Source organism: Chroicocephalus ridibundus, chromosome 15 (genome assembly GCF_963924245.1).
Source record: "Chroicocephalus ridibundus chromosome 15, bChrRid1.1, whole genome shotgun sequence".
Taxonomy (NCBI): Eukaryota; Metazoa; Chordata; class Aves; order Charadriiformes; family Laridae; genus Chroicocephalus; species Chroicocephalus ridibundus.
The window spans coordinates 259,028-283,691 of NC_086298.1; the positions used below are offsets into that span (position 1 = coordinate 259,028).

Sequence of the window (24,664 nt, forward strand, 5' to 3'; positions counted from 1 at the left end):
TGCTTGCAGCAATCACAGAGGGGGCTTGCACTGACTCCCCCCAGGAAGGACTGAACCACTCGAGCCAGGATCCAGTGCCCTAGTTACAGATACATACCACCAGCCTGGAGCTCCCACCTCTCCTCAGCAGAAGGGTTCCCACTCCTCCATCAGCCCACGCTCCTGACCACTGGGGGAAAAGGCAGAGAACAGGCTTGAGATGTTCTAAAGGAATATGCTCCCCAAACTGCCAGGATACCGTCCAGTCCCTCCTGCTTTCCATCCTCTTGCCAAGGGTCCCCAGAAGAAAAGCAGGATAGCCACAGTCAATCTGTGACTGCTCATCTCAGGGCTTTTTCTGTGTCCTGGAAAGCTCAAGGATCGGGTTTGCATTTTGTGTCTGAAAACCCTCTTCTGCTCATTAGCGGATCTGGAAAGGGACAACCTTGAAGGCTACAAATGACAACATCCCTGGAGCTTCTCTAGACATTTCCCTTGCTGCAAATAATGACAAGTGAGGCTGGGGAGTCACCAGAGGAGTAGAGTGGGCCAGGCTATGGGGTGTGGGGAGAGGACCTGGTTTCTGCCATGTCAGGGAGCCTGGAGAAGAGGCTGGAAGCATCTCTGATGGCTTGTTGGTGCACAGCCATCTGAAAGCAAAAGCGGCCCTCCTAGTCCTCTCAGGCCCCACCCAGACCAACCTCCTGGACAGACCAGGGCTGCCTCCAGCAATACCCTCCTGCATTGTCTGGGACATGGGAAGACCCAGCATTCCAAACCATTGATGGGATTACTGACAGCCTCCAAGGGCTGCATAGATGCTCTTTCCAGGGAGAAACACGGCACTTTGGGCACATGCAAGTGCCCGGAGATTTCACAGCTGTAAATCTGAAAGCTGACTGACTTTAAGAAACTGGACTTCAGAAGGAAAGCTCTTCTTCCTACCTAACGCTGATGGCTATCATGCGAGGAGCTCAGAGAAATGAGCTTCAGCACTGCTCTATGATTTGTGTTTGGATGCAGCAGACCCAGTAGTCCTGGCATAGCGAACACCTTCCTCCAATTTTCCGAGGTGTCCTTGTGAGAGGGTTGCATCCAGTGAGTAACTAATGCCTTGTATGAACAAGCATAAAAGAAGCTGCAGCTGAGGAAGGGAAATCATTTCACTGTGGTTTGGTCCTTTTGGCTTATTGTCTGCTGGGGTGGAAAAGATGAATCCAACACCCTTTACACAATGCTCGTGCTGCTGCTGTTACCTTGTGCCTGGCCAACAGATGTGAAGGGGTGACTTAAGACACCAGCTGACCCTGCCATAAACCGAGGGCGCCAGGGAGCAATGGCCTCAAAATGCCACTCTCGCATAGGTAATACTCTTTTGTAAATGACTTTTAACTAAAGGCTTATCATGCCAGCTATGCTGACAGAGCACGAAGCTGTTCACTTAGTTGTGTTTGGAAACGCGGCATTTCGGCAGCACCACTCAGCAGACCCAGGATGATGAAACACAGCAGCCAGGGCTGACGTGGAAAAGAACCACTAGACTTTATTCCCAAATGGCATTTATAAAAACAAACAAAGACACACACATAATGGAGGATACGGGAATGCATGGCCTGTGGGATGCAGCATGGCCAGGTCCGTGCCATCAGCACCTGCGGCAGGCAGCCAACAGCGGGAAGAGAGGCAGAGGAGGCAGTTTCAGGTCAGGTCCAGCAACAGCGAGGCTGCTGCGCTGCCCAGACCCTCCAGCCACCATCACAGTTGCTTCAGTTAAGAGCCAGGACTCCGAGACATGAAATTCAACCACTGACCTGGACTTTGCATCAGACCGGCATGGGGGAGACAGGCACTGCGCTCCCAGCACAGGGGCTCGTACCCGGAGGGCATCTCAGCAGGTTTTCCATGCTCACTTCTCCCTCCAGCTCTGACCAGTGAAGAGAAACTCTTGGTCCAAGAGATGCACCAGTCTGCAGACTCCCCACATCGGCTTTTCTAGTCCATATGGTGCCTGCAGACACTCTCAGTCCCACCTGCCACTGCAGCAGGCACCAAAGGACCTGTTATCGTTCAGTCACCTGAGAGCCAGCATGGGGCCTCACCATGAGAGTGGATGGGTTGCATGGCAAGCCCAGAAGAAACACAGTTCTGATCCACTGCAGCTCAGATCATGCTGGCTAATGCTATCCCCTGTGCAGAAAATATCCACCATCACCACCGTGGATCTGTTTAATCTTTGAGCTCCTTACCCCTGAGCAGATAAATAAACCCAAAAGATCTTCCTCCATACCTCAGCATCACCAAAGGATACACAACTCCATGTGCCTTTTCTACTGTGTCCTAGACACAGTTGCTCTGTTGTTGCTCAGCAGGTTGTACGGCTGGAGGAAGCATCAGCCCAGTCTGCGGTAGGGCACCACCGGCACCAAGCCTTGCTTGTCCTGGGAAGGGGCTGGCCAGCAGCGGAGCCACCCTGCAGGGAAGTGCCCCTGGAACAAGACACCTTCACCCCGTAACAGGACATTTGAGGGATCGGTATGTTCAGGGATCTTCCTCTGTATCTTCCCCCTCTTGTGCAGGAGGGGCAGAGGAAGAACAGACTTCAGCTTGGCAGACCAGGCAGCATGGGGAAGGCTAGGGAAAGGCTTTGTGGGACTGAGCCAAGGTGGACAGCTATCCATCATCCACAGTGGCCTTTGGAAAAGGCTGTGTGTCCTTAATGCTTTGGGTGTTAGGACATACTGTTGGATTCCTCATTCTCAAGCCTATTCCTCTATGGAATAGGGAGCCTCGGAAGCCTTAGGGGGTTGCAGTTAGCTCCTCAGGTCCATCTCCTCGTAGCCAAATATACACCCTGTGATTTTCATCCAACACATTGCTGTGATGCTGGTGGTGGGTTGTTCTCACTGAAGACACACACACATGTACATCAGCGCTGCTTGCACTGCTGTTGCAGTCCATTTCACTTCACTGGTCTGAAGTCCCCAAACTGCTACAGGACAAAAAGTGGCCATTCTCCCCCCTCCAGGTTGAAAAGCCTCCCTTAGTTTCAGTATTCTACTTCTCGAGGCTTTGCTTCCCCCCCGCTGGCAGTATCCAGCTGGGATGAAGGTATTTTCTGGGCAGCTTACTGTTGAGCAGGAGGTTTCTTGTACAAATAAGTTAGTAGCCCACAAAAGCAAAATGGCACCTCCAGGAAACGAGGAGCTGCAGATGCCCCCTGGAGATGTGGCTGAGCTGGTGACCCTGGTGCCATTCACTGCATTCCATGCCAGCTCCCAATTCCTTATGATCCCTGGTGAAAATGCACCATGGTCCTCCACTTTGTCCCAGCACACCACTGACACTCCCTTCTGCGGGCACCATGGCACAGACCTTGGACTATATATGACACCAAAGCCAGCTCCAAGAGCTTGAGATGAGGGCCCCAGGTAGGTCTACCACTATGTGGGAGAACAGCCTTCAAGCTGTAGGTTGAAGGCCCATTGCGCTAAGCACTGTACAAATACTTTTTGGTGGACACATGAATGATCCTTGCTCCAAGAGCTTACAATCCACAGGAACAGAGACACAGCTCCACCACTATACAGACATTACACCTATTTACACCCACAAACATTTTAGTCCCAGCAGAACACTTCTTTCAGAACAGTGGCCCAGCAATCAGCTGATGTGAGGGCAGGGACTCGACTGCTCATCTCTTTCTCTTGATTTGCAATGCCAGACCATTTCTAGCTGTTATTCTTGCCGCTTCTGGTTTGGATCTGCAGCCCCAGCACCCTCTGGCCCACAGAAGAAAACATGGTGTCAAAACAAAGTCCTTTCCCAGCTGCACGAGCCCTGGGGCCTGCGAGGGTGTCCCACATCACCAAGGAGGCAACGGGTGCTGGGCTGGGCAGAGAAACAGGCGAGATGCTGGATGATGTTCTCCCCCCATTTTGGCCTCACAAGCTGTTGGCACTGTGCTCATCGCCGTGTTTGCAGCAGGACGAGAAGGGGGCAGGCAGACCCCTCCATGTCTGAGTCCCAGTCGAGGGCAGCAGAGAGAAATCCAGACTGCTGCGATGCTGGGACTTGTGTCTGACAAAGCTCTTCTGAGAGGAGATATAGCTGGTTAGTTCATGTCTCGATAAGGCACACCCTCCCCATCGCCTCGGACGGTTGCAGGTCAGCACCCCGTGGGTGACCCGAGCTGACTCTCCAAAACCTCGCCAGATGCCTCCGTGCCTGCGTGCACCCCGAGCGCGATGCCAGGAGACCCAGCCAGAGACATTACAGATCATACCCGTTCCTGCAGGGCTGCCGGATGGGTGCGTTAAGGCTTTGAAATATAAGGCGACTCCGAAGCTCACAAAGCCCCTCTCCTTCACACCGCACAGACCCCTGCCCCCGGGGGGCGACTCCCCAAGGCCATGGGTCCCGGGGAAGCAGGAGAGGATGATGTTTCTGTCGGGGATTTGGAAAGCATCCTCAAGGGAATTCAGGTCCCTCCAGGATCATTTGCTTTTGACAAGCAAACAGGCAAGGCTGCTCGGTGTCCTAGTTACATCTGTTAAAAACCTTAGCTAGGAAAAATATACCCTTGGTAAGTCCTTTCTCCATTTTTAACCATGTTTTCCATCCAAGAAATTAGAGACCAAGACTATGATTAAATAAACACCAGCGCATCACTTAGCTCTTCCCTTTGCCACCTTCCTTCTTCACTCCTGACCCCCCAGACAGTTCATTTACAGTTTGAGTGATTCTCTGCCAAGCCTCACAGGAGGCAGGCAGCTCAGCCTGAAAGCTGATTGTCCCTCCTAGGCTCCAGTCGCTCCGCGACATCCTCCAACTCATCCAGGATTTCAGAGAAAGATGGCCTCTTAAGTGCTTCCACCTGGAATGAGAAGGGAAAGCTGAAGAGGACGCCCTGGGACAGGAGGCGGTTGCTCTGCAGCAGCTCTGCCGGGTCCCCCAAGTCTGGGCAATGGCATCCATCTACCACTAGCCCTGGTGTGGGTCACAAGCCTGGTGGTGGAGCCTTCTGGCATCACCCAGCACCTGGTGACCCAGCCCCGGGCTGCTGCGAACGAGCAGCTGCAGGACAGGTCCCACGGCGCGGGGCGCAGCTCAAGCAAAGGCAGTGAGACGCTGGAAACCAGCCTGACACACCCCGGCCTGGGCAGGGGGTGGGAACTGCTCGCTCCGAAGCCCACCCAAACGGTGCAGAGGCGGGCGGTCTGCAGGAAAGGCTGCAGGTTGGTATCAGGAGGGAGATGTATCATTCCCTGAACTTTTTTGTGACGCTCAGGACCTGTCTTGTCTCCCTGATGCGGCTCGCCCTCAGTGGGCTGTGATCCCCCAGCCTTCCCAGTGTCACTGGGGTGTACCCAAAGTGAGGAACATGGCCCGGGGCACCCCCATCCCGCAGCCCCACCATGCCGTCCTGGGACTGTCCTTTGTGTCTGCCCCCGCAATGCCAGCCTGGGGAGCTGCGCCAGAAACTTCCCAAACCTGCACATCACACAAGGGCAGAGAAGAACAGCCCCAAGGGGCATTTCGGGCAGAAGCACTAGGAAGCTGCCCGTCAGAGGTACAAGATCTGAATATACATAAAATCTAAGCCAGTTGCTGACGTGAATCACTCCTCTGATTCAGGACAAGTTATTCAGGACCCATGCAAGGATCTACTTCCATTTGCTGCCTTGAGCTCCTAGCAATTAGGTGCATTACGATCACCCAGATTCTCTGCTCTCTCCCCGATTACCACCTTTGTCTTTCTGTTCCTTTCAGAGACTAACTTGAGTCCTCGCTTTCTCTCTGCTTTGCCTCCTGAAGTTTTGGGCAGCATGTGCGGGCCCCCCAGCTTTCACCATCACCTTTTATGCCAAAGCAAGAAAGGCTGGAGAACTATGCTCCGACATCTACCACACCAGGGCTGGTAGGAGCGAGGCAGCGCCCTCCAGAGAGGATCAGCCGGGTGCCTCTGCCTGCAGCCTGGCTTAAGGAGGGACCGGCCACCATCACCACCCTGCTTCCCACTCTGCGGTCAACGTGCAAGGGAACAGACAGGACCATGGGATGTTTCGGGGTGTAATACACAAACTAAACACTTCTCCTAGGGGCAAAACTGCACAGTGGATGAAAGCATCCTAGTGACCCGGGAAGATCTCATCACTTCACAGCTCAAGTGGTAGAGCCCTGTGTGCTGGCGCTGAGAACGGTAGGTTCGAGCTCTCCAGGGTTCACACAATCTTGGTCTCGGTCACACAAGTGTGATACAAATCCAATAAAACCGAAGGGAAACAAGAAAAAAAAAGCAAGAATCTCACCCGACAGCAGCTAGCAGTGAGATCCATCACCCGCTTGGGGCATTCACTGATCATTCCTTGGAAGGCAGCAACATCCAAGCCATAATCCTGTGAGGAAGGGGGAAGAGTATGTAGAAAAGACTTCAGCTATAAAGTCCTTTAAAAGCTCTTCATCCTCGTTAAGGTGTTAAAGCACAAAACGCTCATTGTTTAAAGCTCTGAGGGTCTCCATCACAGCTATTTATTTTACTGATGGCTTTGCAAAGGTACTGGGCAACATCAGCTCTGGCAGGACTGCACAGACGATAAATCACTAGCAGAGCTGGGAGACTGCAGCATCCTTTCGCTTGATCCTTCTGCTACCCCTGCGGGGCAGTATGTGTCCTCCTGGAAAAGCTCAGACTAAGGCAACAAGAGCCACAAAGGCAGGAACCAGCAGAGGAACCAGCACCAGGTGCTGAGCAGCGGCTGCGGAGGACAGGAACTGCAGGCGATCTGCTCTTCCAACAGCAGCTGAGAGCCAAAGTGGTCCAGCTAGCTGTTTCCACAACTACAGCTTGGTCCCTCCAGACTATCAGAGTCTCTGATATGGAATTCTCCTTCATCTCGTGAACATGGACAGAGCGGTAGTTCCTGTTCAGCCTCACAGAAACATGGAACAATCTCTGGTCACTGCGGGTCCCTTGCATTGCTCCTCGAAAAGCAGCAATTTGCTGTTTTTCCTGCTGGATTTTTCATTGCTGTTCAGGATAAACTTTCCCTTCCCACTTTGTGGAAGGGAAATGTTGCAAAGGTTGAAACAAAAAAGGCCACGTCTTTAGAGAAGCCCACTGTTTCCACACGAACTGCGTATTAACTGAAATGTATTTGAAAATAAACGTTTTTTATGAAAGTTGTGTTTAACCTGCCACTTCGGTGGAGAAGCTGAAACATCAAAGCGAAATGAAGTATTTGGAATTAAGGTCTTTAAAATTCATATCAAATTGTTGATCTAACAACATTTTTGAAACTATAGATGCACCGAACTCTTGTGCACTGAAAATTTTGAGATCAGGTTTTCTCATGGAAAAACCTCTAGAGAGAAACCTCAGCATGAACACATATGTGCACATGTGTACAGTCTGTCTGGTCCAAAGAGAAGCCACAATCTGGTACCATGGAAAAAACACCATTAGATTTGGCTGTAGGAATCATTACCTGAGTCCTGGGAAGCACTTCGGGGTCAGCTGGGATCCTGCCCAGGATTTCACAGAGGACAATGCCAAAGGAAAACACGTCCACCTGCAGGAGGGGTGGGAGGGCGGGAGGTGGGACAGGACGTGCACAAAAGCAAAGAATGAGAAAGGGGAGTACCAACAACAAGGTCTTTCCATTAGTTATGCAAAAGCCCATCAAAAAAAGCCCACTGGAGAGAGACGCAGCAAACCCCTGGGTTTGCTGAATCTGGGCTTCTGAATTCACCCAGAAATACCACAGCCCCTCTTGGAGTCCAGACTCGTCTTCGGAAAGCCTGGCCCCGTGCTCTTGTTCGACATGTCTGGTGCTTCGCCCGCAGCTCTGGCACCCCCACAGACCCTGCAACAGGCTCATCGGGCTGTAACTCACCAAGTATCTTCCTCAGAGAGGTTTCACTGTGTTTGTCCATGGCAGCAATCCACTTCCCTAGAAGTTTAACTTAACAAGGCCACATAAGGAACTTCCAAGTTGCTAAGCAGAGCATTACTAAGCAAAGGTCCGGATAGCAGGGCAATGTTTCCTGGGGAAGGAGGGAAGGGCTTTTCTGCTGTCGGGACATGTCACCAGCAAGCAGAGGAGACATCCTCCACGGTCGCTCGGGAGCTCTGAGGCTGAACAGGGGGATGGGAAGCAGTGCCATACCTTCCGATCATAGGGCTCTCCCCGTAGCATCTCAGGAGCCATCCAGAAAGCAGAGCCCACCAGAGACAGCTTCCTCTCCACATCCTTCACAGGCAGCTCCACCACCTCCCTGGCCAGCCCGAAGTCGGTCACCAGCGCCTCGCGGCCCCGCGGCGTCACTCGAATGAGGCAGTTCTGAAAGGACCCCATGGGGCATGGCATGAGATGCCTGACAAGGAAGAGCCTGGATACTTCACTGAGCAGTGCCTCGCCATCCCTCAGCTCCACCTCACCATCACAGCCTCTCCCCTCCCCAGAGAGCTGCATCCTGGCAGCACACATGGAGTGTGCGGGGCAGGTTAGGGGTGGACTGATCACATCTGAAGCCAGGAAAAGTCTTTTGAAGAAGCTGTTCAATGGACAGGGTGATCCACATCCTTTCATCTGAAATGACCTCAAAACGTGCGTGTTGACCCTGGTCACCATTCGGCCGAAGGTGGGTGGGATCACAGCCACAGCCCTTCTCACTGCCCGCAGCCACACATCCTTAACACAGCTTTCTGGAGGAATTCCTGTAAAATTATCTTAAGGTTTCTCAAAATCCCAGCGGTTTCAGCCTGTTCAGTTCCCCAGGACTTCCTCCTTGGCATCTGCTCCCAGGGAACTAGCAGAGACAACAGGGATCTGCTCCAGATGGCTCTCACTAACAACTAGATTTGAAGTGAGCACGTACACTTACTTCTGTCCTGTACCTTCAGCCATCATCACTGCAGGTTTACTAGGTTTCCCTGGGGAAGGATGAACCTCTTTCATGGTTGAAGCACCACAGTGAGACAGAAGGGACAGGAAGGGACCTCCAGCACCCACTAACTTTCCACACGCAGATCTGGAAAGGTCCTGAGCTCATTGGTCACCACCAAATAGGAAATTACATCTCACCTGACTTCAGAGCACATCGTCCAAGAAACCTGCAGTCAGAATGAAGCAAGCTCTTGCCTTGTCTTTGCCTGGTGTTTGCGATTTCATGGTTAATGACTGAGCCAAGTAAACAGCCTGAGATTACAAAGGCGCGTTTAACTCCTGTGCTGATGTCTCTCAAGACTGTAACATGTGACTGGCTTCCCCACTGCCAACCTTCATCTACATTTCAGGTTTCTCTTAAAAAGCTCACAGAGCACCAATAAAAATGGCTTGTAAGAGATACACCACCATCCAGCATCAACTGCAAGGACGTGTAGGCCCCACTTCCATGAATCACCAAGCCAAGCTCTGGCGTCAGCTGACACAGATATGGTCCAGGCTGGTGGGCAACCCTTCAGCCCACATTCCCTATGATATCATGGACATGCTCCAGATCTACCTGAGGTTTGGGCAGTATTGCCCAAAAGAGATCAACGAGGCCCTGCCCCACCATGTTCCTACTGCCATACCAGTGGCAGAGGAAGAGCCACATCAAAGCCTGTCCCCAGGCCTGGTCAAACCTGGTCGAACCTGAGAATGGCAATGCCTCAGTGCTGTTCCTGCCCTCATCAAGCAGCATGAGCCCATGCTGAGGAAAACAGCCTCCCAGCCAGAGGGCCAATACGCCAGGAACACGACGTGCCTTTGCGTTACACCCAAAGCCTGTCTCCGGACATCAGTCTTCACAGCTGGCACACGGCCAGGGTGTGAAACCCCGGAGGTGACCACCCTAAAATTGGTGACCTGGACCCCCTGTATCAAGGAAGAAAACTTCCCTGCACTTGAGTGAGGAGACACATCTCCTGAGCTCTGCTGGTGCTCTGCTCATAGACAGGGACCGTCTCACATGGCGCTTGCTCCCAGAGCCCGCGACCAGCTCCTGTTAGCAACAGCTTCCTCCTTGCTGTGAGCAGGAAAGGAAATCTCTAAATCTGGCAGAGCTTCTCCTGCAACCACAGGCAAAGAAAGCCATGTGTAATCCTGCACACATTTCCATCTTTTCTGTCAGCAACAGCACTAGGAGCAATATATTTTTATCTCTATCTGGGTCTCCTGCTTGGGAAGCGATGAACGCAATGTAATGACAGGTTTTATCAAGAAATCCTTGCCTGCAGAGGGATTAGCATGGAGCAGGGAACCAGCATGAGGCCTCCTGGTTACAGCCCTAAGGGGTCCCCGTATGGTGCCCTAACACCTTCAGCAGTCCCAGGATGACATCCCCTTTCCACCTGCATACCTTGGAGTTGAGATCTCGGTGGTAGATGTTCTTGGAATGCAGGTAGATCATGCCTCTGGTGATGTCAGAAGCTAAGTCCACTTTTTCCTTCCATGTCAAAGCAATGTCTTTGCTGGCCAGGAGCTCCTCCAGGCAACCCCCATTCACGTACTGTGAGCAGAGAGAGAAAGCAAGTGGCTGTATGGCTGCGCACAAGCTCCGCTGCAGCTTCCCGGGCGCTGAACCCTCCCTCGCCAACCCAGGAGCCCCTCCTTCAGGATGGGGGTTGGGAATGCCCCTGCACGTGGGGGCCCCTGTGTGTGGCACAGTGCAAATCCTGGGCTCTGCCCCACTGCAGGGACGGCTGTATAAGCCAGCCACGGTCCTCACTCACAGGCAGCGAACTCGAGGCAAAATGCATGGCAGCGGTTCAGTCAATGCCTCCTCTGCCACCGACAGCGTAGGAACAAGGGGAGACCTCCTCGGTTCCAGCCCAGGCTTTTCCATTAGACCACGCAACCATTCCAGAGCCACCCTGGAGGTCCCTGCCTCTTTCCATCTGCTTTCCTCTCTACTCCTGTCCTCCATCCCCGGCTCCTCTTCTCCCCACCAGCTGACCCATTCTGGCCCTTTGGTGGTACCAAGCCAACCTGAAACACTTTTAGGCTATCCTGCCTGAATCTCATGCTCCTGCAGTGACTGTGCCCCATTCCAGTTGTGACCAGCTGTAGGGCAAAAAGGACCAGAAGCCACTCTGAGGCAATCTTGCTAGTCCAGAGCCATTTACAGGCGCAGGAGTCAGAGAGGTGTAGATACGCATCACAGGATATCTGCCATCCCCCCTGCCAAAGAACCGCAGGGTCCTTGCCTGCCCACAGCACGCTTACAAGAGAGAAACCTTTACCTCCAGAATCGGGTAGAGCTTGTCATCCTTCACACATATACCAAGGTACCTAAGCAGAACAACACACCAAAAAAAAAAAAAAAAAAGAAAAGAAACCATCAAGGTTCAGCTCAATCCCTCATTGCAGAACTGCCTTAGAAACACCCAGCCAACTCCAGCCCCTGCCAGCGCCCACTGCTCATGGCCACAGGATGTGCCCACCTGACAATGTTGGGGTGGGACAGCTTCTGCAGCAGGCTGATCTCACGCACAATCACCTCTTGGTCCACATCATTCTTGTAGATCTTCACCACCATCACTTTACAAGAAGCAGCCTGGGTCACCTGGAGCCAAGGTTGGAGTAGAACATCTCTTAGTTTCCAGAGGTCTGCCAGCCCCTCTGGACAACAGCATCCCTTCCCAACCAAAGGCCTGAATCTCATTTCCCTGCTGCCCAGAGCTTTGCACAAGTGCAAGGTGTTGTCCCTTCCACACACGCTCTGCTCCAATGCTGCCTGCCTGGCTGGCTGGTGACAGCTAGGTGCCTCCTGTCCCAACACATCACAATGTTTCTCTGCCAAAATCTGTGTGTTCCTTGGGCTGGAGCTGTTTTTCAGCCCACACTGGGTTACCGCGGAGCTGACCTTCTCCCCTCCAATGCCTTGCATGCAATGTCCCTTCCCAACCACAGCCTGTCCCACATCTCCATCTGTCCTTCCTACTTGGGTCTGATCACTACGCAAGGCTGCTAGCCACACTCCTCATCCCCAATTCCTCCTGCACCCCGGCCCACGGCCACTCTCCACCCAGGCTCTGCCAGACACAAAAAGAAAGCACAGAGCCAGCTTGTCTCTCCCCCACATGCCATGACAGAGGTCCTGTGTTTGCCTCCCAGCCACATGCTAACCTGAACCTCCGCTATGGATTACCACCAGACATTTCACTCCTAGGGCCTCTGCCAGGCAGGGATACTGGAAGCTAAAGAACAGAAAACAAAACGCTCTTCCCCCGCCTTACAACACTGAACAGGCTGAGCAGGCATTTTTAGGAGGAAATTTGCCGTCCCCTGGCGGCACCGGGGTTGGGCTGTACTGAATGCAGGGGTTTCGTGCAGGCTGCAGGACATGGAGGGGTCCCCTGGCCCTCAGCCAGGACGGGACTGTCCCGGGCTCCTGCACTACAGCTCACGTAGTTGGGGTTAACGATCCAAATAGCAGTTTCCAGACCACAGCACAGAGCATTGTGGTACTTGAACAATTCCACCCTCAATTAACGGAGACTTATGTGTCAATTGTGGCCCACACTGATGTCCTGACAGCTGTCCCAGGGCCAGCAGAGAATCCAGCCATGTGTTTAAGGTTTGTGGGGTCTTGTTTGTTTGTTTTAAGGGAGGAATAGTTTAGATCCAGCATGAGCTGGCTATCAGCACTCTGAGTCCCAAAGTGTCCCCATTGCTCTCCATGATGGTTACTTTACATGTAAGATGACTAGCCCAGGGGAGGAGAACAAAGAGCTGCATGTAAGATCTAGCTGGGCTGGAAGGACAGAAAGGTTCAGGGTCACAAAACAAACTGTCTTGGGAGTAACATGAACTGCTGCTTCCTTTCTGAAGGAACGCAAGCTGATAGTCGATGTTATCACTGGAATAACTGCCTCGAGCAGGCCATAAGGAAGCCAGGGCTCTGACACCCTCACCTGATGGGACTTCATAACCACAGACTGCAGGTCACTAATCAGATGTAACTGATTATTAACTGTAATTGCACAGATGTAAATCTAAGAGATGCTATCAGTCATCTTTGCCCAAAGACTGTGAGTTCCCTTACGTCCAGGACAGAGTACAGGGAGCAGCTGAAATCTGGAAGATCTGGAAAACTTTCAGAAGAGCTAATACCGAGTTTCAGTGAGATCTACTAGCCCTGAACAAACTCTGGTGGAGACACTGAGCTACACTGACCTTCCAGGTGAGGTTGCACGTCCCAGAGTCCACAAACACTGCCTGGGCTGGTGGAGTCGGTGAGCACTGGGGGGGTTCCTGTCCACAGGGCAATGCAAAGTCCAGCCTGGGCTGGATAAGAAATGACCAGAAAGCAAGAATAGACCCATACCCCCCTAAAAAATTAGTGGGAGAGATGGGCAAAGGTAATGGGCTCAGAAGGCCTCTTCCAAGACCACAAACCCTAAGACTTTGCTCTGGCCAACGTGGAGCAGCCCTTGGTCCACTCTGAATCATGCAAAGTGCCCAGTTTTGCCCTGGATCAGTGTGGGAACCAGGAAAGCACAGAAGAGCCTCCAAGGTAGTCTCACTTCATGCTAACGAGCTAAGAAGGGTAAAGATCTAGTGTCAGCCTTGAGTGGAGAATAAAGGTGAAAATCTAGCACTGGGAAGTTGCAGAAAGACAGGGAGTAGGACTGTGCTTCCTAATGTGTATGAAGCTTTTTGAGGGCCAACAGAGAAAGAGGGTGCTCAGAGGCTCCCTTTGGGTAATGCCTTAAACGAGCCTCAGAAAAAAGAAGTCACGTTGCATTTTGCTCCTGCTTTTGAGCATCTCAGACCCCTATGTATGAGTGAGCTGCCAATGAAAGAAGCTTTATGCTTTCACCGAGAGAAATTCATACTTGAATAGCTCCTCACTGCACATCAGAAAACTAAGGCAGGGAAAAAGAGAAAATACCTTGTGCCCAAGTCATGCAATACATAACCCACAGAGCAGAAGGCTGTGCCCAGACCTCTTGAGCCTGAGTCACCAAGTAGAACCAAGTGAATCCTGCTTCCTCAGCTGACCCACACATAACAACTCCTGACAATGGGCTTAACCGAAGGATAAAGGATGGCAAAAGCAACAGGCAGCCAGCACAGGCAGTGCCAGCACTTTGGGGAGTCTACGTCCTTGCTGTGGGAATGCTTTGGAAGGCAGCATCTGTTGGCAAAGAGCTTCAAAGGACCATCACCAGTGAGGCTTCACAGCAGGAGCGCTCCTGTTCAGGGCTACGAGTCCACAGGGGACTGGATGACCCAAGAGGAGCGCAAGTCATCAAAGCACTTAGTTACTGTCGCACACAAGGCCCCAGACAAATCTCATGACCCAAGTCCTCCTCCGCGGTCTTCTGACTATTTGACCCATAGCATTTCATTCAAACTTTCTGGTTTTTTGCATTTCTTTTTCTGCTTCTGCTTCAGAAATTATTTCATTTTCATTCAAGGTCCGTGTCTCCAGCCTGCCTACTGATGGAATTTCATTTACTGCCAGGGCAGGAAGAAAATGTCATGCACAGAGGAAACAGCAACTGTTACTATGAAAATCTGCTAGATAAAGGAAAGAGAAAGCGATGGCAACAGCATGCTGCGTAGGTGGGGAAAGCAATTACTAGAGGGAGGGAGCGGTATTTGTCATGTATTGCTCCAGTCTGCAAAGCGCTGTCATAGACCTTTGGCTGGAGATTGCCCTTGAACAGGGCACTGTCCCTGGACCTGACGTTCACCAAATGGCTTTATCGCAGCACCAAGCCCAGATGCAGTAGAGGAGGAGATGCAGCCTTGAGAAAGCAATGTGTGTTTATCTATCCAACTTGGGTATTTTCTGCAGTTCCATGGCCAGATCCTGCCAGCCTGGCTCCCTTAGTTTCAACTGGCCACATGTGCTTACACCAGCCAGGGATCTCACCCAGAATACGTCGGAGCACTCCTCTGGCAGAAGCATTTTGTGCTGGCGCAGGAGAAAAGTGCAGTCGTGATGTTTATCGTGGCACCCATCAAGCTAAGGAGCTGAAGGCAATGGTAGAATCAGGTCCAGTTTGTTTCCATTGGGTTTGTTGCGCCCCAACAACCAAGACCAGTGTCAGCAGCCACATTCTGGAGGGCTGCTGGGAGGAGAGATAAGGTGGGCAAACCTGGCCACGCTGCAAAGCAACGTGGCACCTGCTGTCAGAGATGAAGGCTGAGTCTCATTTCCTAACGTGAAGTACCTCCTTTTGCTCTGCTGTTCATAGAGCAGGGATCACCGAGGGTTGCCGGGAAAGACCCCCAGGTCCCACCCATTCCCCCCAAATAAGCAGCGGCACTCCCGGGCTGAGGAGCAGCACTGCAGGGGGAGCAAAGCTAGCAGCACCCCGGACCCTGTGCTTGCTCAGAGAGGGTTAAACAAACTCCCACACCAGCGGAGCTCAGTGCAGGGAGTGACTCACAACAGTCCCAGTGAGAAAAGCAGTTTTGTTTTGGTGACACACCATCCACATCACGCGCTGCCTTGCAGGGAGCCATGGGCCTCCTGACATGAAGGCAGCGGAGGTAGAAGTGGACAACCAGCAGCCTGTCCCAGCCCGCCCTTGCCCCGGGTCCCCGGCCCCTCCCCAGCTCCATTGTAACGCAGGGCAGCAGCCAGAGAGGGGTGACGGCGCTGGCATCTCCATGGGGTGTGGGTGGCAGGTATTCTGGGAGACACACGCAGCTTCATTTTGCATTCTTTTTCTCTATATATTTTGCTAAAGTTTTGACAACAAAATCTGCACAGAGCATAAATATCCCCTAATCTCATCCAATACCCAGTTTAGCTCCCTGACGAGCCTGTTGTATGGCTAGACGACAGTATCAATGAACACCGATTGATCGAGTCCTCCCATCCCCTTTTTCACTCTGGAAAGGGAGATTTGGATCAAAGGGGGTGTACTGGGTGTGCAGAAGGGGGTGTCCTTTCCTCCTTCACTCCATCCAACCTGCCAGAGTGAGTTGGGAGTGATGAAGACTGGAGTGACGAAGGAAATAAGCTCAGGGACAGGTTCCTCAGGTGAAACACCATCTACACAGCCTCAGCAGCTGCTCAGCTGCTCTCCCAGAGCAGGTCACGGGCTGCCTGCATGTCTTACCTTGTAGACCTTGGAGAAGAAGCCGCTGCCTATCAGCTCAGCGTTGAAGTTTTCCCAGAACTCCAGCTTCCTGACAGCTGTGCGCAGCCTCTGCCAGCGGTCCACGTGGTAGTAGGTGTCAGACGACTCGCCATAGTACTGCATGGGGCCAGAGGGCTCCGGTGTGATCAGCCCTGCCTCACACATCATGGGGGCAGCAGCTAAAACACAATGTATTTCACAGTGAGCCAAGAGTGGCATTTGGACATCAAACAAATACCCACACTAGAGACCAGCGCTGGACGAAGCCTCAGGAACAGGGGGAGAGGAGACGAGGCACCAAGATTACGCACCCTGCAGCACACGTTGCACTGGGAAGCACCGATGGGCACTGTCTCCTGGATAATTCACCCTGGGCTTAGGCCTGCCTAGGCAGGTTGTATTCGGACTTCTTTAGACTAGGACTTAAAGATGCCAAATCAGCATATATTGACTTATACTTTCTAAAGGTTTAGGATAGATAGGATACATCACTTTCAACACATGATAGTGCAGCCCAGGAAAAGTGCAGAGGACTCGGGCTTGCTCAGCCAGCTTACGTTGGGTTAAAAGCCACTGTGTCTAAATTGGGCTTTTAGCACAGGTCACGTGCCAGACACTAATGCCACCCCCGTCAGCCCAGAGCTCCAGGCAGGGCTGAGCTACTGCTGCAGAGGGTCACGGCTTGGGCGTGCTAGCAGGAAACACTCAATCTTAAAAGGGTCCTCCCTCGGCAGGTGCCTACAGTTCATTGCAAGCCCTAAAGAATCACAGAACAAGGAAACACCCCAGCAACCCTCCTCCAGGCCGTGTATCCCCAATTTGACTCCAAGCCCCAAGTGCCTCTGCTAAATTGTCTTCCTTTTCCACTGCTCTGATTCTCACACTTCTCTCTCCAGTCCCCTCCCTCTGTTCTCCTTTCTGCCTTCTACAGCAGCAGGCTCTCACTCTCCCAAAGCCGTATGTCATCCTTCCCCTTCTCCCGCATCGCTTGTCTCTAGTTACTTCCAAAGATGCAGGGGAGGTAAATCCAGTGGATAACGGGCTTCTGACACCCTCAGCAAGGCAAATAAGGCACCTGTTTCTGGATAATTGTAAACAATTGTTGGCACACTACAAAGGTGTCTGAGCACCTTCCACTCACAGCATGTGCTCTGGGTCCTGGGGCCTGACGAGCTGCTTTGCCAGACTGTGACCAGATGAGACAACAACAGGTAGCTCTTCAATGCTTACAGCTGAAGCAAAGGTAACCTCTGCCCTCCCTAAGTTTCATTCCTAGATCTTGCACCAAACAAGGAACCGTATCAGCATCCCTTGATCCCATGGATCATTTCATGGCTACTTTGCTCCTCCAGGGCAAGGCAAAATCTGCACTGAGACGTGCATAAAATATTTGCACCAGCCACCCACAATCCAGCCAAGGTCCAAAGAGAGAGCTGCCAAACGGGGACAGACAGATGTGGCAGGGCTAAGCAGGACAGGAATTCAGGGAGAGACAAGGGCTGGGACATGGGCCAGGCAGGCAGACAGTACCAGGCAGTGCAGGGTTCCCCGACACACACAGCAGGCAAGCTCCGGGCTGAGACGGAGGGAGCTGCAAGGCGGGGGAAAACCAGCACGAACTTCTGAAAGCAGCCAGACCCCAGAGTTGCCACCACAGGACAGTCCCACACAGACTGCAGGAATCCAGCCCCAGCAAAATCAACACGACACACGGGCTCCTACTTGATTGCTCAGCAAACGCCCGCAGGACCAAAGCCCCAGAACTGCTGGCGAACTGGGGAGCCTGTGGCCGTGATCGGTGGAGAGCGCTCTGATCGGGCAGGGCACATGGAAGAGGTTACAGGGCCACAGGTTCACCCCTGCTCTGACCCAAGGACAGGCAACCAAGGAACATCCCATGATGGAATGCAGCTGCAGGGACCTGCCTGGAGGTTTTTGGCTCGGGACAGTCACTGGTACTGACAGCCAGCACCCTCTGAGACACAGCCCCCTCCCATCCAGCCTGCACCCAGGCGCCGTGCACTGGCACAAGGGAAGAGGCTCGTGCAGAAGCAGGGGACAGGACTCACATCAACCACGCTCTGGCTTTGTCACTGAAGGCATTACCTTCCCACAGGGACGATTCATCCACATTCCACAAGGACAACGCGCTCTGGTGTGCAAAACGGTCCAGCTTTGGCAGGGCTTGGGGCACGGGGGCAGCGGGGCAAGGCACCGGCACAAGCTGGTGGCAGGGTGCAGCAAAGGGCTTCTCCTGCCCATGGCCATGCTCAGCATGCAGGGGCGAGGGGCAGGAGGTGCTGCAGCTCCAGGCTAAGCAAGTGTTGCTTCACACACAGCCAGCGAGGCACAGAGGAGCTCCTCCACATCCTGCGCAATTGGCCAGGACATAAGGAGACGACGACAGGGTCTGATGGATCCTGCTGACCCCAAGCCACCAAAAAAACATGGAGAAGGACTGGCAAAGGGTCACCCTGAGCATCGGACCCATCTGTGAGGATGCACTCTCAGGGTTTACCCACTCCTGCCCCCAATCCTGGGACACAGATTTGCCCCCTCCTGTTGCGTGGCTGGCGAAACAGTAACGCAGCAAGCCACAACGTCACCCTGGGGTGCCGGTCACTCACCAGCAAGCATCCCCAACTGCTGCTCCAGCCACCAGAGACACACTTACCCAGCAGGCTCTGAAAGCCTCTCCCTCCATTTTAGCACTCCTCAGTAACAAAAGAAAGAGAAAGAGGAGCCTTTCCCGACTGAGGTGCCCCGATCCTCAGCCACCTTGGAGCCCCTCCTGCCTGCAGGGTGACCCAGGCACAGGCACGACAGGTCCCCTTGAGTAAGGCAGGCTGTCTGGGGCTGCCTCTTCCACAGGGAATGGTTTCCTTTTCAGAGGCCTCTCTGTTCAGTGCTTTTCCCACGTACCATCTCCTCCTGCCGTGACCTAGTTCATCAATTGCCTCTTTGTCCAGTAAAGAATCCCTGCAGCATCCCCAGCACGCTGGGAATGGCCCCTCACATTATGCCGCCGAGTGGGAGCCGAGTCTTTATTTTCTTCTTATAAATGCGTCTGTTTGTCCCCATATTAGTGCTGACACGTAGGCTGGGGGAGAAAATGGCCTTTCAAAATGCCAAGATTTATTTGAAGGTGCTGGGGAGGGAGGGAAAGGATGGGAGAAGGACGGGGAGCAGGAAGCACAGTCTCGGGGGAGAGCCCGCAGCCCCGGGCAGGGTGCATCCTCGGGGTCACCAGCAAGGTTTAAAGCAGCCAAAGCCATGCTTTTGCCTGAGCAGGCAAAGCTGCCCCTATTCCCGGTGCTCCCAGCTCAAATTCAACCCATGGTGGGGAGACCAGGCTCGGGCACATGTGCCCTTCAAGGCTGCCCTGCCTGCAGAGGCGGAGGAGGCAGCGGGGTGCCCCTGGCTTCCACCGCACTCGGGAAACTGCCCATGTCCCCGAGCTGTCAGCTGTGCCCACGGTGAGGAATGAGCCGACACAAGCCTGTCAGCTCCCCAGGGACACAAGGAACAGCAAGGAAGCAGCTCACAGGCAGCTGGGAAATGTTTGGGTGCTGTGAGCTGTCGCTGCAGGAAACCCACTCCTTGCCAGATTAAAAACTTGAAATTAGCAGTCATTTGAAAAGCAGACCTGGGGCACCACCTTCCTCTGGGCTTTCCTCATCCGCAGACACCAGGGAGGCACCCGCAGGCTGCAGGAAAGGGTCCGGCTCCCTGCCAGGACTCGCTGGGGCTGCCCACCCTTGCTGCCATGACACGGGCTCAGCCAGGCTCCAGCCGCTGCCCGGGCTGACGGAGGGGCCGTACCCAGCCCCACGCACGCGCTCTGCAAGAGCAATGGCGCAGCCAAAAGCGTGGCTTCGGCCCCACCGCCACAGCTGGCTCCAGCCTGTCCCTTCTGCCCGGCAATGCAGCACCCATGGCTCCCCAGCAAGACACCACTCGTCAAACCGGCTTCTCTCCCAGACCCGCGCACAGCCAGACACAGCCCCGAGAACCTACCCAGGCTCTGCTGCGAGGACACGAACCTCAGGCTTCAAACCCCTCTTCTAGACAGCAAATCTTCCTGCAAAAAGGGGAGGACAGACTCTTCCTCCCCTCACCCACCAGACAGCCAACCTGCCTCCCCTGCCACGGTTTCCAGGACTTTTCTTCTCATCATCAGGAAAGCAGAGAGCTTCTCCCCACAGCAAGCAGGAGGCTGGACCGGCCCCAGGGACACCCCCCGCACCAGGAAGCCCAGTGCCTGACGGGGGGAGCCTTGCACCGGGGAGCAGCGTGTAAAAGCTCAGCTGGTGCTTACCAACATGCCATGCAAAAAACCTGCTGTTGAGTGGGATCACTCTGTAAACAAAATATCTTTGCCAGGACAGCAGGGTGCCAGCACTGGGGCGCAAACAGGGGAACCCACCCTCCTGGTGGAGGAGGAGTTGGCACCGACCGCGTATGCGTGCACGTGTGCAGGATTTGGCCTTTTAGCAGGGATCGGGTACAGAAGGATGTTTAGAAATCTGTAGGTGCTTTATCAATATTTTGTAAGTGTCCAGCACTAGGGTTTACCTGTTGTGTTGCTGGTAACGATCCTGATGCTTCACTGAGGGCCAGTTGTTTGCGTCTCATCAATAGATCGGTAAGCCACTTCAGTGAGCGGTTTTCTCCTGCAACGCTCCCTACAGCCCTCTCCGTCCTGCCCTCCCCGGGCTGGCTCACGCAGACGGCGGGGTGAGCGCTCCTCAGCCCCCGGGTGAAAACGCAAAGCAAGTCCAGATAACGACGGTGACATTAGATGAGATCATCTGTCTAAGCCAGATGAACAAAACGCCTCAGTAGAGTTACTCAGCATTTATCTCTGTCAACAGAAAGGAACTTTCTTCCGTGCTGTCTTCATAACGGACACCAGCAAACCTTCTTGTAGCATGAGGAAAATGTAGCGGGACAAGCAAAACCAAAATGGATTTGCTGACCAGTGCTATGTTGCTGATCCCTAAAAATAGGTCATGGGTATTTTTGAGTTCTTGACCCACAAAAACAAAGGAAAAAGTATTTCCTGAATACTCCTGTCTCGGGGAGGAGGCTAAAGACAGACCACAGCTCCTACTGCCCAGCGAGAGGTGGGCTTCCCACAGATAAGACAGTGACATTCACCAGCGCAAGGGTGTCAGGAACGGCCTGGCGGCCCATAGCTCCCAGCACCAACGGCAACCAGCTGGCCTCCCCCGGGTGCCATCGTTACAAGTCAGCGGCTAGCTTTGCGTAGACAAGCTCACATACATGACAACATCTACTCTAAACCTGGCTGCTTCCCTCAAGCTAACCTCAATATATTCATCTCCCCAGTCGAAAAGACAATTAGACAATTTTCTTCCGGGTGGGGAAATAAATAAATAAAACCGAATCAGGAAGGCAAATTAAAGTAAAATACACAGCAGGGATAAAGGGATACTCGCGTTTCATTTGAGCATGAACGCACTTTTCATAAAATGAACTAAGTAAATACAGCCCAGAAAGACTTAAAAAGCTCAGGGTAAGTTACTGGCAGGATAAATCATTTTCACTTTGCAAGTTCAAGTGCTTATCATGCTGCTGTCAACAAGGACATCCGTGAGCCACAGACCTGGACAAAATCCTGCCCTCCTGGGACGCCATCATGCTCGCAGGGCCGGGATCACACCCTGGGTAGCAATCCCAGCTTTGACTTCACTGCTCTGATTTCAAACCTATCCTTTGCCAGGTAAGAAAGAAACCTTAGGAAAGATCTAAAATCTGGGAAAGCTGCTTTCCCAGGATATTTAAACACAAAGGAGTCACGAGAAAACGGACAGCTAAAGTGTCCTTTTCCTGAGGGGAAAACACCAAGTAACAGGGACAAGGGCATTATAAGATCCAGCAAATGGGAACTTAGACAATCCACGAGGACGGCAGGTCCTTGGCACAGGTAAGCGCAGGTCTTTGTTGTATCTGGCCTCTGTGTGACATAAATCCCCTTCGAAATCTGAAATAGTTGAAAGACTCCATGCTCGTTATGCCGAGGGAGGGCCTAAGCGTTGAAATACCTGATCAGGACACACTCTTGATCCCACCTAACTTATAAACAAGATGCACGTCATTCAGAAAGCAACCTAACCAAAAAGCATAAAGCTTCAAGGTGAAGATCTATGGCCGATGCTACCTGCAAGGGGGAGACAAGCTCGTAAGATCTTCTGGCCCTAAAAAGCAGTATTTCCCCGAGGCCTTCAAGGAAGAGATTAATTGTGCAATGAACATTTTTGAAGATAAGTGGAGAGGGACTGGCTTCTCCAGCAATCAACTGTCCCCCTCCACAAAAGACAAGCCTACAGGGGAACGAAGACACAGCTGGTCCCCTCCTCACCCCTCCTCACCCAAGAAGCCCTGATCTCCAGCTCCCTTGTGCCCACGCCCAGCAAACCGAGTCCCACTTGAAATGGCTTTCACAAAACTGATAAAGACCCGTCAGGCCAGGGTGCACAAAGACATTTAGGCAGCTAAGATGCAGTTTGGCCTCTAGCAGGCTTAAGGACAGTCAGGCACCTAAGTCCTCCAAGGAGAACTTGTCTGTTCTGCACTAAGTTTTGGGCAAGTTTAACCCAACCATCTGTGAAGGTCTCTGTGTGGAGTCCACCCCAGTAACGCTGCCCATGCACAGAAAGCGCCCCAGCGCTGCCTGCCAGGTGGGAAATCGGTGGGTGGTTTGAAGGAAGAGAAACAAGACAAGAACAAGTGAAAACGCCCTCTCCAGGGCAGCCAGCAGACAAGGCTTTGAGTTGGCTCCCCTTGCAAAATCGATGATGATCAACAAGGCACATGGATTCCTTTGAGATGGAAAGGTGCAGAAAAGAGTAGAGGAAAAAAAAAACAGTCATAACAGCTCATCAGTCACAAGCCTAATCCCACACATTTACTGTCTATCTCGGCTCCCTTTGCTACATTCTTCATACATTTTCTGTGATTTTTGTTTTAATTCTGAAGACTCATGGTACCAAACCCCTAATTGATGTCACATGGCACTTATTTCACCAGCATATATAAACCTCATTTTCCCCTGATATTTAATTGACGCTATACAAACGAAGAAGCAGAGCAGGGCACGTGGGTGTTTAAAAGGAAGCTCAGCATGTGGGAACTGTCAAGTGTTTGAGCTTGCTAGAACATCCCCAGCCCACTCTTTCCATCAAGAAAAACGCATTAGGATGAGAAAAGATACCGTGACCTTACTGCTGAAATGTTAAGAGGTATCATCTGATAGCGATTACTGCAACTTGCTTCTTGTTGCAGCCCAGAGACGAGGGCTGGAGGCTGTGGAGGGACCGGGCAGGAGGTGGGGGCCATACTGTCAAACAGCCAAGGAACCGCCCCGCTCCTTGCAAACCCAAATGTGCTCCACAGCAGGTGAAAGCCATGCGCTTTATCTTCGGGGTTTCCAACCAAAACCCCAAAGATAAATCTCAAATCTTAACCACTCTTTATTGCTTCCCAGAAGTCAAGAAATTATTTTTAGCTCAAGGATTGTTCTGGGTGCAGATGTCCAGAGTCCTAAGCTAGAATAAAGGCTTGGGCTCTCTGCCACGCACTGCTGGCAGACCGCCCCACGGTAAATGAGCCTCCGTGTCCATCTCACCTCAAATGCCAAAAAGCAGTAAAACCACTTTGCTGGTTTCACAAGACATTCCGGTATCTCAGCAAGGAAAACCCCACCTGCAACAACCAGCATCACTCCTCATCAGGGAGAACACGGTTTCCTACCCCTCGGGTCCTCTCCTGCAGGTCTTGCTCGGAGTGCTGAAGCGTTTGCTACCTCCTGTCCATAAGAACGCACCGAGCTGGAGACGGCCACACGCTGTGCTGCGAGCGCACTGGCAGCTCCCCGCAGCAGTAGTACCTGGCACTAAGAGTGCTTTATACGTTCAACAAGCTGCTGGAGCTGTGCATGGTCTTCGCCAGTGGTTTCTGAGCAATGCAAAAGCTCCCTGCTGAGCTTCACACACAAGCTCTCACCACACCTCGTGAGCACTTCTCCTCCTAAACACAGTCTATCTCTTTTCAAACCACTGTATGTCACTCGGTTCCTACCAGCTCTTGTAACACCCACAAAAAAAACACTGAATAGAAACAGCACCAAATCCCCTGAAAGCACTTAATTCTGGGGATGCTTAGAGGGCATTAACTGGGCTTTGCACTTTGGGATCCAGGTGGGGAGAAACTTGGTTTTACACATGGAAAAACATCAGGAGATGGCTCGAAGTCACAAAACTGCCCCAGCACCATTTCGGAGAGGACCTAGCGAACCCGAGATCCATGCTGCAGCCATATCTCCACCCCTCAGAGACAAGGGGATGAGTTGGGTGAAGAAGATAGCTAATGGGGATCCACCTCCTGTTGACTGCTGTATCTACAGGCTTCCAGTGGATCATGGAAAGAATAACCCGATGGGTCCTTGCAGCATCCTCCAGCACTGTGGTGCTGGCTGCCATTGGGGACAGGGACAGCAGCCTGGAGGGACCACAAAACCCTGCTTTTCTCAGGTTGTTCCAAGGAACACACTAACCATGATAAACAGAATCAAAC

General features: G+C 52.6%; 1 protein-coding gene across 9 annotated transcripts in view; it reads right to left on the bottom strand.

The window, feature by feature from the left end:
- LOC134523595 (dual specificity testis-specific protein kinase 2-like) overlaps positions 1 to 24,664 on the bottom strand; it is a 63,300-nt gene that overhangs the window by 18,675 nt on the left and 19,961 nt on the right. For 7 of the 9 annotated variants that reach the window (XM_063352631.1, XM_063352633.1, XM_063352637.1 and 4 more), the window contains 7 exons: positions 16,046 to 16,245; positions 11,405 to 11,526; positions 11,204 to 11,252; positions 10,321 to 10,470; positions 8,145 to 8,318; positions 7,464 to 7,547; positions 6,288 to 6,374 (listed from right to left, as the gene is read on the bottom strand). In XM_063352631.1, coding sequence (XP_063208701.1) covers positions 6,288 to 6,374; positions 7,464 to 7,547; positions 8,145 to 8,318; positions 10,321 to 10,470; positions 11,204 to 11,252; positions 11,405 to 11,526; positions 16,046 to 16,245 — 866 coding nt within the window. Of the gene's footprint in view, positions 1 to 1,497; positions 4,853 to 6,287; positions 6,375 to 7,463; positions 7,548 to 8,144; positions 8,319 to 10,320; positions 10,471 to 11,203; positions 11,253 to 11,404; positions 11,527 to 16,045; positions 16,246 to 16,377; positions 17,170 to 24,664 lie in introns of those variants that run through there. The other 2 variants (XM_063352638.1, XM_063352640.1) reach the window with 2 other exon arrangements.